Genomic DNA, 16,839 nt, shown 5'->3' on the forward strand with positions numbered 1-16,839 from the left:
ACCTGAATGGTCGCATCATGCCATGTGAGGGATATAGTTGTTTATTATTTTTGCTTTGTTACAGGGGACATTGGCTTCAGTGGATGCTGGTTAGAATTTATAGGGGGACCCTATGTCAATTTTTTCTGGGGTCCCCCTGTAATCTAGCCGGTAAATGCTAATCAAACAGCTGTGAGCTGTTTTTAATAGCCAGGGAACATTTTTGGCTAAGGGCCCCTTTCCTTTGGCTAGTAAAATCAGCCCCCAGCAGGCGGCCTTCCCTCTGCTGGTTATGAATAATCAGCAGGAACTCACACAGGTTTTTTTATTTACTTCTTAATTTCACACAGGATGTACACAGAGGGTGCTGAAAACATCTCCTCTCATTGTCTCCTGGTCGCGCTGAGATCAGCGCGACCAGGTGACATTGATGAGAGCTGACTTCAGCAGCTCACGCATGGGATCAACGTGAATTGTACTTTTCCCAGGCGCCGGTACGTGTCACACGGACACAGGGAGAGCACACAGATGTGTAGCATGGACAGCAAACAGATACATGGATGTCACACGGATGTCACATACGAACATACGGATGGCACACGGACTTGGACCACAGATCTCACCAGTACTGTTTTTTCCTGTACAGGAATCACCAGGATGTGTGAAGGAGGCCTTAGAGAGGGTCATACTTTTATACATGGGTTTTCATATTAGTGGCATATTGCTAAACTTAACAAAAAGTAGGGGAGATAATGGTTGAATTCCTACCAATCAGCTGACTGATGTGGCATCGACAATACAGTCAGTTCTGTTCATCATTCAGAGGTAATTTCCTAGAGCTATTCCTAAAATTCTACCAATTGCCAGAGGTCACAGCGGTCAGACTCCTGCCAATCAAGCACTGGTGACATATCCTAGCAATCTGCCACTTTGTTCCATTCATTTTCCTTTTTTCTTAGCTAACTGCTAGTGACTGCTGTAAAACGTTTTCCGTATAAAATAAATCATAACAGCTGATGTGTTTTAAGTTAATAAGAAACTAAGTTGTCCTGACACTGACTGGTGTAAAATAGTTTATATAGTCACTAAATGCTATGTTGGACAATTGTACACTGCTCAAAAAAATAAAGGGAACACTTAAACAACAAAATATAACTCCAAGTAAATCAAACTTCTGTGAAATCAAACTGTTCACTTAGGAAGCAACACTGATTAACAATCAATTTCACATGCTGTTGTGTAAATTGAATAGACAATAGATGGAAATTATTGGCAATTATCAAGACACCCTCAATAAAGGAGTGGTTCTGCAGGTGGGGACCACAGACCACATCTCAGTACCAATGCTTTTTGGCTGATGTTTTGGTCACTTTTGAATGTTGGTTGTGCTTTCACACTTGTGGTAGCATGAGACGGACTCTACAACCCACAGAAGTTGCTCAGGTAGTGCAGCTCATCCAGGATGGCACATCAATGCGAGCTGTGGCAAGAAGGTTTGCTGTGTCTGTCAGCGTAGTGTCTAAAGGCTGGAGGCGCTACCAGGAGACAGACCAGTACATCAGGAGACGTGGAGGGGGCCGTAGGAGGGCAACAACCCAGCAGCAGGACCGCTACTTCTGCCATTGTGCAAGGAGGAACAGGAGGAGCACTGCCAGAGCCCTGCAAAATGACCTTCAGCAGGCCACAAATGTGCATTTGTCTGCACAAACGATTAGAAACCGACTCCATGAGGGTGGTATGAGGGCCCCACCTCCACAGATGGGGGTTATGCTCACAGCCCAATACCGTGCAGGACGCTTGGCATTTGCCACAGAACACCAGGATTGGCAAAGTCGCCACTGGCACCCTGTGCTTTTCACAGATGTAAGCAGGTTCACACTGAGCACATGTGACAGACGTGACAGAGTCAGGAGATGCTGTGGAGAGTGATCTGCAGCCTGCAACATCCTTCAGCATGACCGGTTTGGCAGTGGGTCAGTAATAGTGTGGGGTGGCATTTCTTTGGAGGGCCGTACAGCCCTCCATGTACTCGCCAGAGGTAGCCTGACTGCCATTAGGTACCGAGATGAAATCCTCAGACCCCTTGTGAGACCATATGCTGGTGCGGTTGGCCCTGGGTTCCTCCTAATGCAGGACAATGCCAGACCTTATGTGGCTGGAGTGTGTCAGCAGTTCCTGCAAGATGAAGGAGTTGAACCTATGGACTGGCCCGCCCGTTCCCCAGACCTGAATCTGTTTGGGCACATCTGGGACATCATGTCTCGCTCCATCCCCAACGTCTCGTTGCACCACAGACTGTCCAGGAGTTGGCGGATGCTTTAGTCCAGGTCTGGGAGAAGATCCCACAGGAGACCATCCGCAACCTCATCAGGAGCATGCCCAGGCGTTGTAGGGAGGTCATACAGGCACGTGGAGGCCACACACAAAACTGAGTCTCATTTTGACTTGTTTTAAGGACATTACATCAAAGTTGGATCAGCCTGTAGTGTGTTTTTCCACTTTAATTTTGGGGGGTGACTCCAAATCCAGGCCTCCATTGGTTAATAAATTTGATTTCCATTGATGATTTTTGTGTGATTTTGTTGTCAGCACATTCAACTTTGTACAGAGCAAAGTATTCAATGAGAATATTTCATTCCTTCAGATCTACGATGTGTTATTTGAGTGTTTCCTTTATTTTTTTGAGCAGTGTATTTGTCAAATTCTAGTCTCTTTAAGCCCTTCACAAAATTGAAAATTCATTATGACATTATTCATTTGCTAACCAAGTGAAGTTCCAGGGCACATTAGCATTGTGAACACTTTCTGCAACTTTACTGGGTTAGAAGGATGAGAGACTATAGGCAGCATTCACAAATTTCCACTTGCTTTACAGTGAAATTTAAGGGTTATTCCCATCTTAATAGATGGATATTAGTGGATAGTGCTAGTCAAAAGAAGAACTTTTTCAATTTACAGCTTATTAAAATTTGCAGCCATTCTTAAGATATTAACAATTTTCTTTTGTTTATAGCTCACTGTCTAGGAGATTGACCACCACTGCTGTCTAGCTTAAAAGCACTGCACTGAAGCAGGCCTGGATAAAGAGGCAACAGCGGGCTTACGTGATCTTGACCATCTTAAAAAGAAAAAAAATTACAAGCTGAATGGAAAGAACTTGCGAGCACTCTGCATGTTCTGCTGTCTAGCAGTGGTGGTTGGTCTCCAAGCCTATGAGCTCTAAACAAAAGTAAAATGGTAATATTTCAAGAATGGCTGAGAATTTTAAAAAGCAGTAAAATAGTTTTGTTGGTTATGTCTGAACCCTTGAAATACGGAATTGAAACGTGCCCAAAATGGAGTCATAGACTTGACTTATCAAATTGCGTCTAAAACATGCAACTTTGAACTCCGGTTCAGCTTTTTTAGGTTAAATTTGTCAGAAAATTAATATAGTCTACTGTACTATTATTTCCAACTTGAAAGAAGGACATGGATGAAAAATAAACTTCTAAACCCCCAAAAGAATCATGAAATTGTGGCGATATAATGCATTGTGAACAGACCCTCATTTATACAGGGATATTGTTTCTGGAGAACAGGAGGTCAAATAGGTAAAAACAACACAGAAAGGAGAAAATATGCTCCTCCATAATAGCCGAAACTGAATCAATACAGACAGCAATGCTCTCAATACAGCTTGTCTATACTTAGTAAATACAAATATATACGGTTCCAGAATACTTTGAAGTCATCGGGACAGACAAATCAGGGAAAGACATAAGACACCTATGATAATAATAAATTACTTCCTAGCCGTGATGACACGTGCAGCCGATTAAAAAAAAGAATAATTAATTTACTTACCAAACTATTCCCTGAGCCCCAGAACCTATCGGCTTGAGATTCTGGTAGCGTTTCAGTACTGTGAAAGTCGAGTCTCCTACTTCCACGCTGTAGAACTGGTTGTCAACTTTGCTTTTGCTCATGTTGTAATGTTTGGCAATATATGACACATCCACTTGATTACTGAATCCCTGATGGAAATAAAAATGTGGAAAATCTAAAAATGGTTCCATAATAAAGCACCCATCTATTTAGCACTGCGATACTTTAAATGGCATACTATAATTATTATATTATAATTATATAATTTGATTATTAATATAATTATTATTATAGATTAGCAACAATGTAGAAATTAAACTACAGACAATGTGAATGCTAAAAAACAAAAACATTTTGACTGTAGCAATTAATCCGGTTTGACATTAGACGTATACACATCGATACCACAGAAGAAGATTGCAATGAGGAAGTTACACAACCCATAACCATTACTATGGTAAATGTCAATCTGGCTTTAGAGCACTTCTTTACCAAAGCTATTCATATTAAATACTGTAAGTAAATCCGGCTTTAAATGGAAGCACATATAAGGACTTTCACTACAAGTATAAATTATTGAAAAATTTGTCAGGCCTACAGGTTCTTCATTATGACTACTACTAGATTTAGTTGTGTCTTCCTAAATGACCATTACAATGAAAAATGTCAGTCTAGTTATAGAAGTTTTTCTTTCACCATAGCCATTACTATAGAGAAGTGATCCCAAAACTTTCTTACCTCTAGAGCGACATTCAGTTCTGAGAGATGGTTGTGAGTCCCATCCAGAGCACCCCTCCTTCCGAATAATGATATTCAGCAACTGCATCCCCACAATAGTGACATCGAGAGCCCCCATTATTGGTATAATGACAGTCAAAGCTTCCCCACAGAAATCACACCAAGGCAATAAACTTGTATCTAGGGGCTCCCACCTTACCCTCATTCAGTATTCTTGCATCAAGCACTCCCACCATGCTATTGCATCCAGCTTCAACCACCCCCTCTATCTGGCAGTATCTATCCTATGTCCTGCTTAACACATAATCATCTCTCCAACTCCAAGGCTAGTATACAGTATATGTGTATTCAGATTTGCTCTTCTATATAGGGCTACTCACAAAAGTCACAATCTGGAGAACTGCTCTTCACAGCTGTTTGCTAGACCAGGTGCTAATGCACTAAGCTGGTAGACAGCCGCAAGCCACAGGTCATGGGCCCATGAGCCACATGTGGCTCCCGAGCCACAGGTTAGGGATCCCTGCTATAGAATAAGGTGTTCTTTACATACAGATTTAGAGGGTTTTTTCAGGCAATACATATAAGTAAAAGAGCAGAATATAGGAGTTTAATTTTGTGTTTCAAATTGGTCAAGAATTACTGCTACGCTGAGTTATTATCTATTAGAAAACAATGGCAAATTAATTAACCAGTTTTCAGATTTGCTATTTGGCTAATTTATAAAAAAAAAAAAAAAATGTGAAAGGCTTCCCCATTGTATGTTATGGGCTGCCAAACAGAGCAACAAGCAAATTCATTTGCTAAGCCCTAACTGCAGTCCAAATGTAAACCCAAAGTTTTATTGAACATTAAGATACTACATAGAATCCCCCTCATCACAAACGTACTCGCCGTCTAGTTGGTACCACCCAAAAAAAAAAAGAAATGGTGTAATCAGAATCTCCAGAGATCCCTCTGCTACAATGAAAGCGAATTACTCTGTCCCTGTAATACTGATGGAAATGTTTGTGATGTTTCCATGGGTTTCCTCAACATGGACACAAAACTAAGACCGAGAAAGACCTCCCCTCTATAGATTCACTTGTACCACTATCATAAGATAAGCAACTGGGTACCAAGGAGATGGTATCTCAGAAAATAGACCATGCACTACCTTATTCCAGAGTAAACCATAGTGAAGTAATTTCTCTTTTGAAAAAAATTTCAACCAATCTTTTTGAATGAAACCATTCAATGAATCCAACTTGGTGATCAATATGTCAGAATTAGTAATATCAAATTCACAGGATTAATATACGTACGATAGGTTAGGATCATATTGTTAACCAATACATATGATCCCCCATTTATTAATTTTTCTAGTGAAAATTTCCCCACTGTTAACTGTAAACTCCTATAATATATTACACCAAGAAAGAGAAATTGGAGTACTTTCCTAAGGTCTAAGGGGTAACGTTTCTCCTTGTGGAGAGTGACATACCGGCTCTGGCATGTCAAGGTAAGGAGGCTTATTCGCCATGCAATGCTCCTCTGGGAAATTTAATATGCAAATTGCCTCTTCAGAGAAAAATAGGACTTGAACTCTACAGCGCCACCTATTAGAAGCAGCAATCCTACAAGTCACAATCAACCCTTTAATGCGTCGTGCAATATGACTTAGGATAAAAGCCAAATCAGAATCTCAATTTGCAGACACGATGTTTCCGGCTGTTGGCCCTCATTAGTTCAAAGTATGAGATCTGATTTGGCTAGGTGAGAGGCTCTGGACTGAGGTCTAAGGGGTAACGTTTCTCTTTGTTGAGAGTGACATACCTCTGGCATGTCAAGGTAAGGAAGCTTATTCGCCGTGCAATGCTCCTCTGGGAAATTTAATATGCAAATTGCCTCTTCAGAGAAAAAGAGGACTTGAACTCTACAGCGCCACCTACTGGAAGGTCGCCACCATTGGATATCAACGTTAAAGGGTTGATTGTGACTTGCAGGATTGCTGCTTCCAATAGGTGGCGTTGTAGAGTTCAAGTCCTGTTTTTCTCTGAAGAGGCAATTTGCATATTAAATTTTCCAGAGGAGCATTGCACTGCGAATAAACCTCCTTACCTTGACGTGCCAGAGCCGGTATGTTAGACCTCAGTCCAGAGCCTCTCATCTAGCCAAATCCGATCTCATACTTTGCACTGACGAGGGCCAACACCGTGTCTGCAAATTGAGATTCTGATTTCACTGAAGAGGCAATTTGCATAGTACTTTACTATAAATTTTATTGAAAAAATAGTCAAGAATAAAATACAATTGTCATCATGATTATAATAACATAAGGTTAAAAGGATGACCAATAATGGGGTCTAACAGCCAGGCCAGTAATCTGTGACTGCTGGATGGGAACCCTGCAAATCTCATTACCTCCCAACATTACTGGCTCTTCTTCTGATTTGCAGGGCTGGCACGCGTCATGTGTGTGTAATGCCTCAATGATGATGTCGAGCCAGCATGGCTAATTAAAAGAAGAGCTGGGAATATAGGGTGGTAAGGGGATATGCAGACTTCCCGTCCAGCGGTCACATATTACTGACCTGGATGATGGATCAGAGTCCTGCAAATTGATTTTCCCATCTCTACTGGTAACATATGTGGGGACTGGTAACAGAAATGCCACAAATTTGTATATTGCAGTTACCAATCACCTATTTTGATTTCATTTTGCTCTTTAAAAACAGTACAATCTCAGATTCTTAGATAAACAATGTCGAAACAGAAAGGTTGCTAATGCCTTTTCTAGATGGTACACCAGGGTGCACGTGGTTTTCACAACTGCAATGAATTAATGAATAGGAGAAGTTTTACAATACAATCTCCAGGATATAAAAGAAGTACTTCCACATTTTTCAATGTTTTTCAAGTAAGTGTTTTGGAGTGGCCATCACAAAGCCCTGATCTCAATGCTATAGAAAAATTGGGCAAAGATGAAAAGGCAGGTGCGAGCAAGGTGACCTACAAACTTAGATCAGTTACACCAGTTTTGTCAGGAGGAATGGGCCCAAACTCCGACCAACTATTGTGAGAAGCTTGTGGAAGGATATCCCAAACGTTTGACCCAAGTCATTCAGTTTAAGGGCAATGGTACCAAATACTAATGAAATGTATATAAACTTTTAACTTTGCAGTAAGTAAAAAAATGCCTTAAAACATTCTCTCTCTCATTATTCTGGCATTTGGCAAATATTAAAAATTATGGTAATCCTAAGTAACTTAAAACGGGAAAGGTTTATTCTGATTTCATGTCAGATATTGAGAATAACATGAATATGTGTCTTTTTATATAGTGTATGTAAACTTCTGGTTTCAAATGTATATGTTCCCCTGTTCCCAATGTCGTTTCGATCCTCTGCCTTCTCACGTGACTGAAACTTTGATTCGCCAGATCAAACTGGAATTTATTTGTGATCCTGAAGTTGTTTTTACAAGGTACGTCTATGGAGCATCAGGTACTGGAAACTAGAACAGACGACGATTGGTGAGTAAATTGTTACATTACATACACATTTACACAGAGTTAGGAAATACAATTTTTTTGTGGGAGTCCTACTTTAAAGGGGTTTGAAAAAGCACTCTTTCCTCCAGATGTATGTGATTCGTACGTAGGAGAATTGAAGCCAGCACTGACTGGCAGCAGGGATTGCGAGACATAACAATGTCATGCGATCCCAAGGAGAGGCAGTGCCAACACCGCTGGAATGGCACAGGCATCAGAGGTGAGTATAGGCGTAATTATTTTACAATGGGGACATATAGGTATTGAGAAGGGGTTTTCCGAGTAGTGGACAACCACTTCAGAAGTTTCCTTCCCTTTCCTAGAGGACAGGAAGTGACAGGGAAGATGCATACAGAACTGTCCCCTGCCATCCCTGTACCACTTTACACAGCAAAGGTAATGTTATTTCATAAAATAACAAAAATTATCTAAAATAAAAAATGAACATGTATAAATACCAAGTAAAAAATGTATTAAAACAAATCTTATTTAAAAAAAATTCAGATTATGAACTCCCTTTAACACATTCTTGCATGAAAGTACTTAATTGGGTTTTATGCAAAAGGAAAGATGTAATCTTAAATCCTGCCACCTTCTTAAATGAATTTTATTTACAGCCTAAGGTGCTGTACTTGAAACAAAATTACTGCACTCAAGTGACCCATCTGAAAGTCACATCACTGAAAGTCCCATGAGCTTGATTTATGTGCGCCCATGTATTATCTGGGAGTGAGCACTCAGCCAGCCAGGGATTTACAACAGTGATTTTTGTCTGAGAAGTGACGCTAAAAAGATTCTCTTTGGCACTACAGTAATATGAGGTAGTCAGCTGCTTCGTAGAGGCAAAAATGGGCTTCGACGACTTTGCTTTTCTGCAAATACAGAGGCCATTGCTACTTTTGTTTTTCTGCAAAATAAAAATCATTATTGTTAAATCAAAAAGTAATTTAAGTCACCCTCAGAACACCACGGACTGAGTCATTTTATTAAGTTTAATTCTATTAAAATTACTATAATAGCAAAAGGTTGTTAGCATAATTGTAGCAGTAATCATAGCAATAAAACTTCAGTCAGTGCTTCCTCCATACAGATTACATGGGCATGGGTCTAATATTGGACATCAGATTACTCTCGTCTGCGTAGCAGAAGGGCACGGGCTGGTTAATGAGATTCTACTCACTCCACTGTACAAAGGCAATGAGAAGATTAGTTCTTGGTCTTAGGTTTGTATATTTTTTAACTATGCTCTAAAATATAAAGTCTAGGTGTTAGATCTATGGATCTAAGATGAATTTCGAGTCCAGGCGTCCATGGTACATATTATAAAATATCATAATTGCAATTCAAGACACTTGATATGCATTTCCAGAAATTGGATCGCTAACAAGTCTATAATGAAATTCGAGAAAGTTCAAGTTCATTTGGTGTTTCCTGTCATAATTCTATTAAGGTTGGGAATTGGGTTTGGGGTGATATCATTGTTTGATAGGTATATGCCCTAATGACATTTTTTTTCATTTATTCTATGTTTTATACCTTGTAGTTTAACCCCTTCACCACTTTGGGTTTTTCATTATTTCCCTTTTCGTTTTTTGCTCCTGTTCTTCCCAGAGCCTAACTTTTCTACTTTTCCATCAATATGGCTTGTTTTTTGTGGGACGAGTTGTACTTTTCAACGACGCCGTTGGTTTTACCATATCATGTACTGGAAAATGGGGAAAAAAAATCTAAGTATGGTGAAATTGCAAAAAAAAGTGCAATTGCACAATAGTTGGTTTTTTTTTACTATGTCCAATAAATGCTAAAACTGACCTGCCATTATGATCCTCAGGTCATTACGAGTTCGCATATAGCAAACATGTATAGGTTCTTTTTCATTTAAGTGGTGAAAAAAAATCCAAAGTTTGTAAAAAAAAAAAAATGGCACCATTTTCTGAGACCTGTAGCGTCTCAATTTTTCGGGATCTGGGGCTGGGTGAGGGCTTATGCCGTTTTTATTGATACCATTTTGGTGTAGATACGATGTTTTGATCGCCCGTTATTGCATTTTATTGCAATTTTACTGCAACCAAAAAACCTTAATTCTGGCGTTTTGATATTTTTTCTCGTTACGTCGTTTACCGATCGGATTAATTATTTTTATATATTGATAGATCGGGCGATTCTGAATGTGGTGATATCAAATATGTGTATTTTTTTGGGTTTTTTGTTTTATTTTCAATGGGTGAAAGGGGGGTGATTTGAACTGTTATATTTTTTTATATATATATTTTTTTTAAATTTTTCACTTTACACTTGCTTCAATAGTCTCCATGGGAGACTAGAAGCTGCAATCATCTGTGTTACACGTAGCAATGCTTCAGCCCTGCTATGTGTAACAAAAGTGCTTATCTGCTAGATAGAAGATCAGCTATGATATCCACAGGGGTCTGCTGCAGACCCTGGGTTGTCATGCCAAACCATTGACGACCCACGATCATGTGACCGGCAAGCCGATGGTCTTATGTCGGGGTTTGACAGTGGCATTTAACATTTAATAGCGGGTGGATTGTGATTCCACCCGCGGCTGTTAGGGGCACATGACATCTGATCAGATCAGCTGTCATGGAGCAGAAAAGACCACCTCCTATTCAAATCATTGATAAAGTAAATAGGAGTTGACAGTAGGAAACATGAAACTCACAGGACAGAACAGACTGACACCCAGAATTAATAAATTAAGAGGACTCAAAAGTGTAATTTATAGTTTATTGCTAAGGAAACCTGAGCAGCAACTGACTACCTACAATTTACGTACATTGTATAAAGTAGTCATGGTGCCAAAATATCCTAAAGTCATAATGAAGGGAACCTGTCATATTCCCAAATGCTATTAACCTCCAGATACAGCATTAATCTGGAGTTTAATAGAGTTACAAAGCTGAAAAGCCGCCTTACTGAAAGCCTGGCTACTGGGAGAAAATTAACTTTATTCCTCCCTGGAGTCGCCGGCTTTTCATCATAGTAACGTGCCAGGAGCATCTATTGTCATCACTCACAGCATTTTGAAGGACATCTGTAAACACACTCTGGAACTTTGATTGACAGCTCGTTTTGCACGGATAAGCTGCAGAGTGAACTGTCAACCAAAGTGCAGGGAGTACTCACAGCCGTCGCTCATTGTGTACTAAGTATTGACTGTAACTTCTCCGGGCATGCTTCTATGGCTAAAAGCTGCTGATGTCAAGGAGAAATAAACTTAAATTTTTATGGGTGCCACACTTTCAGTAAGACTGTGGGACTGCTTTGTAGCACTATTAACCCCGTAACTGCAGGTTAATTTATATCTGCAGACTAATAGCTTGTGGAGACATGACAAGTTCCTTTTAAAGCAGTTGTCCACTATTCGGACAACCCCTTTTCAATTCCTCTGGAAGTATGTGATATGTCCGAAGACAGGGAGACTGAAGCCAGCGCTGATTGGCCGCAGGGATGACAATGACAATGTCACGAGATGCCTGGAAGAGCCAGTGCTGACACCGCTGGAACAGCATCGGAGGTGAATATAGGTGTTACTATTTTACAAGGGGTAAACATACAAATTGAGAAGAGGTTCTCTCAGTAGTGGACAACCCCTTTAAGTCCATATCTAGTGTAAAATATTCAAGACAGATTGTATAAGATTTTAAGACTATAGATAGCAGGATCAAAACCATTGAGCACGGCACACATCAACTTGTATTACTAATGAGCTCTCTACTGATACTTCTGTTTTCAAAAATACTTCCATTTCCAGGTAAATACCAATTCTGGGGAATACGTTTTCTACTCTTTGTTAGTAATTCCTCTCTAATTCCTCCTAGAAATTGATGAATAAAATGTAGGTGTTACCAGTTGGGGGGTGCCCCTACACAATCTGACATCATCACGTTGGTCTGTGGATGGACATACCCCCAATTGAGAACAAAGAAAAAATACTCATGAATTGGTATTTCACAGGTAATACAATTATTTAATAAAAAATATAAAGTCTATAGATCTGACAGGTTTCAATACTCCGTGTGAACCAGAAATCCTGGACTCTAACTGAATATGAACCTCGCTCATCCTGGGGTTATAGATTGAGGAGGCAGAAAGAGTCCAGTAAGCCTTTAAATCTAATTATAAAGATAATATCCATTAGGTGGTGTCTTAATCATGTGAGTCCTTACTGATACATATATAAATCTTTCTTTTTCATTATTTCTGAAGAGCAATTTCATCATGCGGGAGGGGGAGTCCTCACAACAGGATACTACTGTTATATCTAATGAATCATTGTTTATGCACAGAAATGTCAAGGAAACATAAATGGATGATACCAATATTGAACAAGATCAATCATTGAAGTTTGAGCTGATACTAAATAACACTGCCATTTATATGGAAGCGTGATGCTGCTAGATTACTGGAAAGGTGATATATAACAGACAGAGCTTTATTGACCAAGTGTCAGAACCAAATACTTTTATTTTTCTATTTCATTCATGTCTACGATACTGTCCATCCTTTTCCAAATGTTAATTCAATAATGATTAATGTGAAAGAATGAACCAAAAGGCTAAATATACCAACATATTTTTAAAAGGGTATTCCTTATCCCCTTCTAGACATGTGATGTAATAGTACATCACACATTGGGTCCCTCCGTAAGGAGCAGGATCAGGATCTAAGCCTGCACCATACCAGGGAGACGCTGGCGGTTTCATATAGTTGATATCTTCCTGTAACAGAAGAGGCCAGAGTGAGTTCTGAAGGCAGCTGGTAACCAATTTAAATGCCATTGTCAGTCTCAGCGGCATTTAAATAGAGGAGCTGCAAATGCAACCGTATACTGGCTCCAATCGGCCCTTGCAATGTGATCAAGAGGAACTGATGGCAGCTGAAGGCAGCCATCTTTTTCCTTCTGGGAAGCCTAGCCTGTGACTGAAAAAGAAATCCAGTAACAAGCGATCAAAATATCTTAGCTACTCCAATATTGTATCAATAAAAATGTCAGATCGCCATGCAAAAAACAAGCCCTTACACAGCCCATCAACAAAAAACTGGAAATGTTATAGATCGCAGAAACACACTCTTGTGACACATACAATTAAATAACAAAATACAAAGTATTGGACTTCTGGGGGAGGGGCATCCAGATGGATGACTGATCAATCCAGCTATAATCCTCACCATCCCTTCCTCACCAGCTGAAAACAAGAGATATCTAAATAAAAGGGCTGGTCTTTCACAGGAGCTGAATATTTCATAGCCTCATAGTCCTAGTGCATAGTTTGCTCGGCAACACTGCTTGCTTGGTGCTGGCCATACTGAGGCCTAAGTCTGTCTTTCCAGACACATCCCTGGCATTGTTGACCTACCTCAGCTGCAGCCATGCACACTGCACATTGAGAATCACCTGCCTACTTCGTCCTTCTGACGGCTGCGACTAGGACTGATCTCAGGCTTCACAAGGGCCATCTTTCAGCCCCTAGACCAAAGCTGCTGGTCTCTGACCAATCCACCTGCTTCTGTACCGACCAAGTTCCTTTGAACAATGAGTACAGCACATCCCAGCCATCCTCCTGCTTGCCTGGCTATCTGCCTTGGTGTAATCCACAGAGAGGTGATAACATACTCAGATCTCCTGTGAAAGACAACTATTCCTTCAGGAGTGAGGTACTGTGGCTGTTAGTGAGGGAGACAGGACATTACTGTACATGCTTCAAGACAAGGCCGACCGTTTCCAATGTCTTTAGTGTCCTTGATTTACATATAAAGCAATCTACTGCCAGTCTATCTAGGTTGTCCCAAGAGTGGAGAAACAGCTCAGCTTCATTAACAACCTAAATTGGCTATAAACTGGTTATAACTTGTCTCAAAGCATAAAACTTCCTAGCTGCATAGCAATATGGCTTGACTTGTTGTGTAACACCACCAAGTGGTTGATTTATAACTCTTGTCCTTGAACCTTAGATTAATATACAAATACTGACTATAACTCCCAAACGTCCCAGATTCAGCGGGACTGTCTCACTTTGAGGGCTCAGTCCTGCGTCCCGTCACAGTTTTTGTCCCAGCTTCTATACTCACCTCTCTGTCTTCTTCATTGCTCAGTAGCTCCTCCTTTGAGGCTGAGCCTCTTCTCTCTACATAAATTAAATATTCACTTCTGCTGCTTCCTGTGATCAGGTCTCCCCAGGACTTGAACTTACATATCAGTACTTACAGGCTGTTGCTCTACCAATGAGCCACAGCCAACAATGATAGAGAGTGGAGAATTTGGCAATCTTGACCTTTATTGCAGGCAATGAACACAGAAGCAGATGATACATATCCATAGAGATACATTGTGTATAACAATGTATTTTTATGGCTCCTGTATACTGAGGTGAAGAAAAAGATTTTTTTTTGTTCCTATAAAAATTATAATGAGCAATTATAAAAATGTAATTTTTTTCTAAGAGTCTCCTAGGTCTCAAACCCTCAACCTTAACATTACAGGCAGGAACTTAAGCTGCTGAGCCACAAGCTTTGATGTTGTAAAGGGGTAGAATTTTGTGTACTTGATCTGTACTGCGGGATCTGACTACTGGAAGATTATACTGATAGAAAAAAAACTGCTATGTAGAATGTATGTATTGTATTTGTATTCTAGAGGGAGAGTAAGAGATGTTGTCATCCTATAAATTTACTAAAAAATAATAATGAAAAACACTTGATAATGAAAAAATATTGTCATTTCAAATCAGCAAATAACATGGACATATTTGGTGTCCTGTAATCGTAATGACTCAAACAACACAGTGATCAGGTTATTTACAGGGATTGGTAAATGATGTAAAAAAATGGCGTTATTGATATTTGATATTTTTCTCTATTAAACCCATAAAAAATGTAATAAAACTGCAATCCTAAAGCCATGTTCACACGTAGCATAAGTGCTGCTTTCTTTTTGCTGATTTTTTTCTGCAGGTGTCTGCATCATTATTGCATGTTTGTTGCATTTCTTTTATGTGTTCCCCTCATTTGATGCGATTTCGGTGCAGATATGGAGAAGAGTTTTTAACGCTCTTTTAACCCCTTTCTGGCCCAGGACGAACTAACACGTATCTGTGCCCTGGGCCTTATGGGCCAGATACGTATTAGTACGCCTTAGCAATTTTGCCCTCACACAAGTGGTGAAGGCAAGATCGTCGCCCTGGGTGTCAGCTGATTGTCACAGCTGACACCCGGTGCTATGTGCAGGGAGCGGTCCTGCACCGCCCCCTGCACATTAACCCCCGAAATGCTACGATCTAAATCGATCGCAGCATTCCGGTGGCAAGAGGAGGTAAGCGCTATACTTACCTTCCCTGCCGGAGTCCCACGGCATCTGAGTCCGGTCCCGATGTCATCATGACAACATCCGGGTGACCAGGAGGCAGGAAGTTACTTTGGTCATGTGCAGTGCGCGACCAAAGTAACTTCTCCCTATGCAGCGCTGACAGGTTGCATAGCACAGGGATGGCGCTGCATTCCTTGCTATATAGCCGACCAGGCTGCAAAAAAGTGAAAGACCCATAGTGGGACAATGTGCAAAAGTAATAAAAATGTCAGGACGTGAAAAAATAAATAAATAAAATTGTAAAAATATAAAAAGAAAAAATAATCAAAAAAAATAATAATATATTGTACCCATAAATAAATAATCTTCTGAAAAAAAAACAAAACAATAAAAGTACACATATTTGGTATCGCCGCGTCCGGAACAACCTGACCTATAAAACTGTCCCACTAGTTAACTCTTTTAGTGAACACGGTAAAAAAATAAATAAAAAACGAAACATAAAACGATGCTTTAACATCATACCGCCAAATAAAAAATGGAATAAAACACTATCAAAAAGACGAAAAATGGTACCGCTGAAAAAGTCATCTTGTCCCGCAAAAAAAACAAGCCGTTTACATTACAGCTCCAATGGCCGAAAAATAAAAGTTATAGCTCTCAGAATAAAGCGATGCAAAAACAATTTTTTTTTCTATAAAATAGTTTTTATTGTGTAAAGGCGTCAAAACATAAAAAAATATATAAATGTGGTACCGCTGTAAACGTACTGACTAAATAAAAGAATAAAGCTGCCTTATCAATTTTACCACACGCAGAACGGCATAAAAAAAAAAAAACAATTGTTGGTTTTTGTTTATTCTGCCTCCCAAAAATCAGAATAGAAAGCGATCAAAATATGTCACGTGCCCGAAAATGGTACCAATAAAAACGTCAACTTGTCCCGCAAAAAAACAAGCCATCACATGACTCTGACGGCCAAAATATGGAAAAATTATAGCTCTCAAAATATGGCGATGCAAAAACTAGTCTTTGCAAAAAAAAGGGTTTTTTAGTGTGTGACAGATGTCAATCATAAAAACCCAATATGAATCTAGTATCGCTGTAATCACACCGACCCGAAGAATAAAGTCGTCTAATCACTTATACTGCAGGAGGAACGGCGTAAAAAATAAACTCTAGCGTTAGGGTTGTGCTAGGTTTAGGGTTGGGCTACGGTTAGGGTTGAGGTAGGGTTAGGGTTGGGCTAGGGTTAGGGCTTGGCTAGGGTTGAGCTAGGGGTAGGGTTGAACTAGGGTTGTGCTAGGGTTAGGGTAGTGCTAGGGTTAGGGTTGTGCTAGGATTAGGGTTGGGTTAGGGTTTGGCTAGGGTTAGGGTTGGGCTAGGGTTATGGTTGGGC

The 16,839-nt window shown here is 40.0% G+C and overlaps 1 protein-coding gene across 8 annotated transcripts in view; it reads right to left on the reverse strand.

Moving 5' to 3' along the window:
• MAPK10 (mitogen-activated protein kinase 10) overlaps positions 1–16,839 on the reverse strand; it is a 367,762-nt gene that overhangs the window by 147,188 nt on the left and 203,735 nt on the right. For all 8 annotated transcript variants that reach the window (XM_073637131.1, XM_073637130.1, XM_073637129.1 and 5 more), the window contains one exon: positions 3,826–3,995. In XM_073637131.1, coding sequence (XP_073493232.1) covers positions 3,826–3,995 — 170 coding nt within the window. The remainder of the gene's footprint in view (positions 1–3,825; positions 3,996–16,839) is intronic.

This window comes from Phyllobates terribilis, unplaced genomic scaffold (assembly GCF_046119375.1).
Source record: "Phyllobates terribilis strain yellow unplaced genomic scaffold, ASM4611937v1 Scaffold_1__5_contigs__length_1240528914, whole genome shotgun sequence".
NCBI lineage: Eukaryota > Metazoa > Chordata > Amphibia > Anura > Dendrobatidae > Phyllobates > Phyllobates terribilis.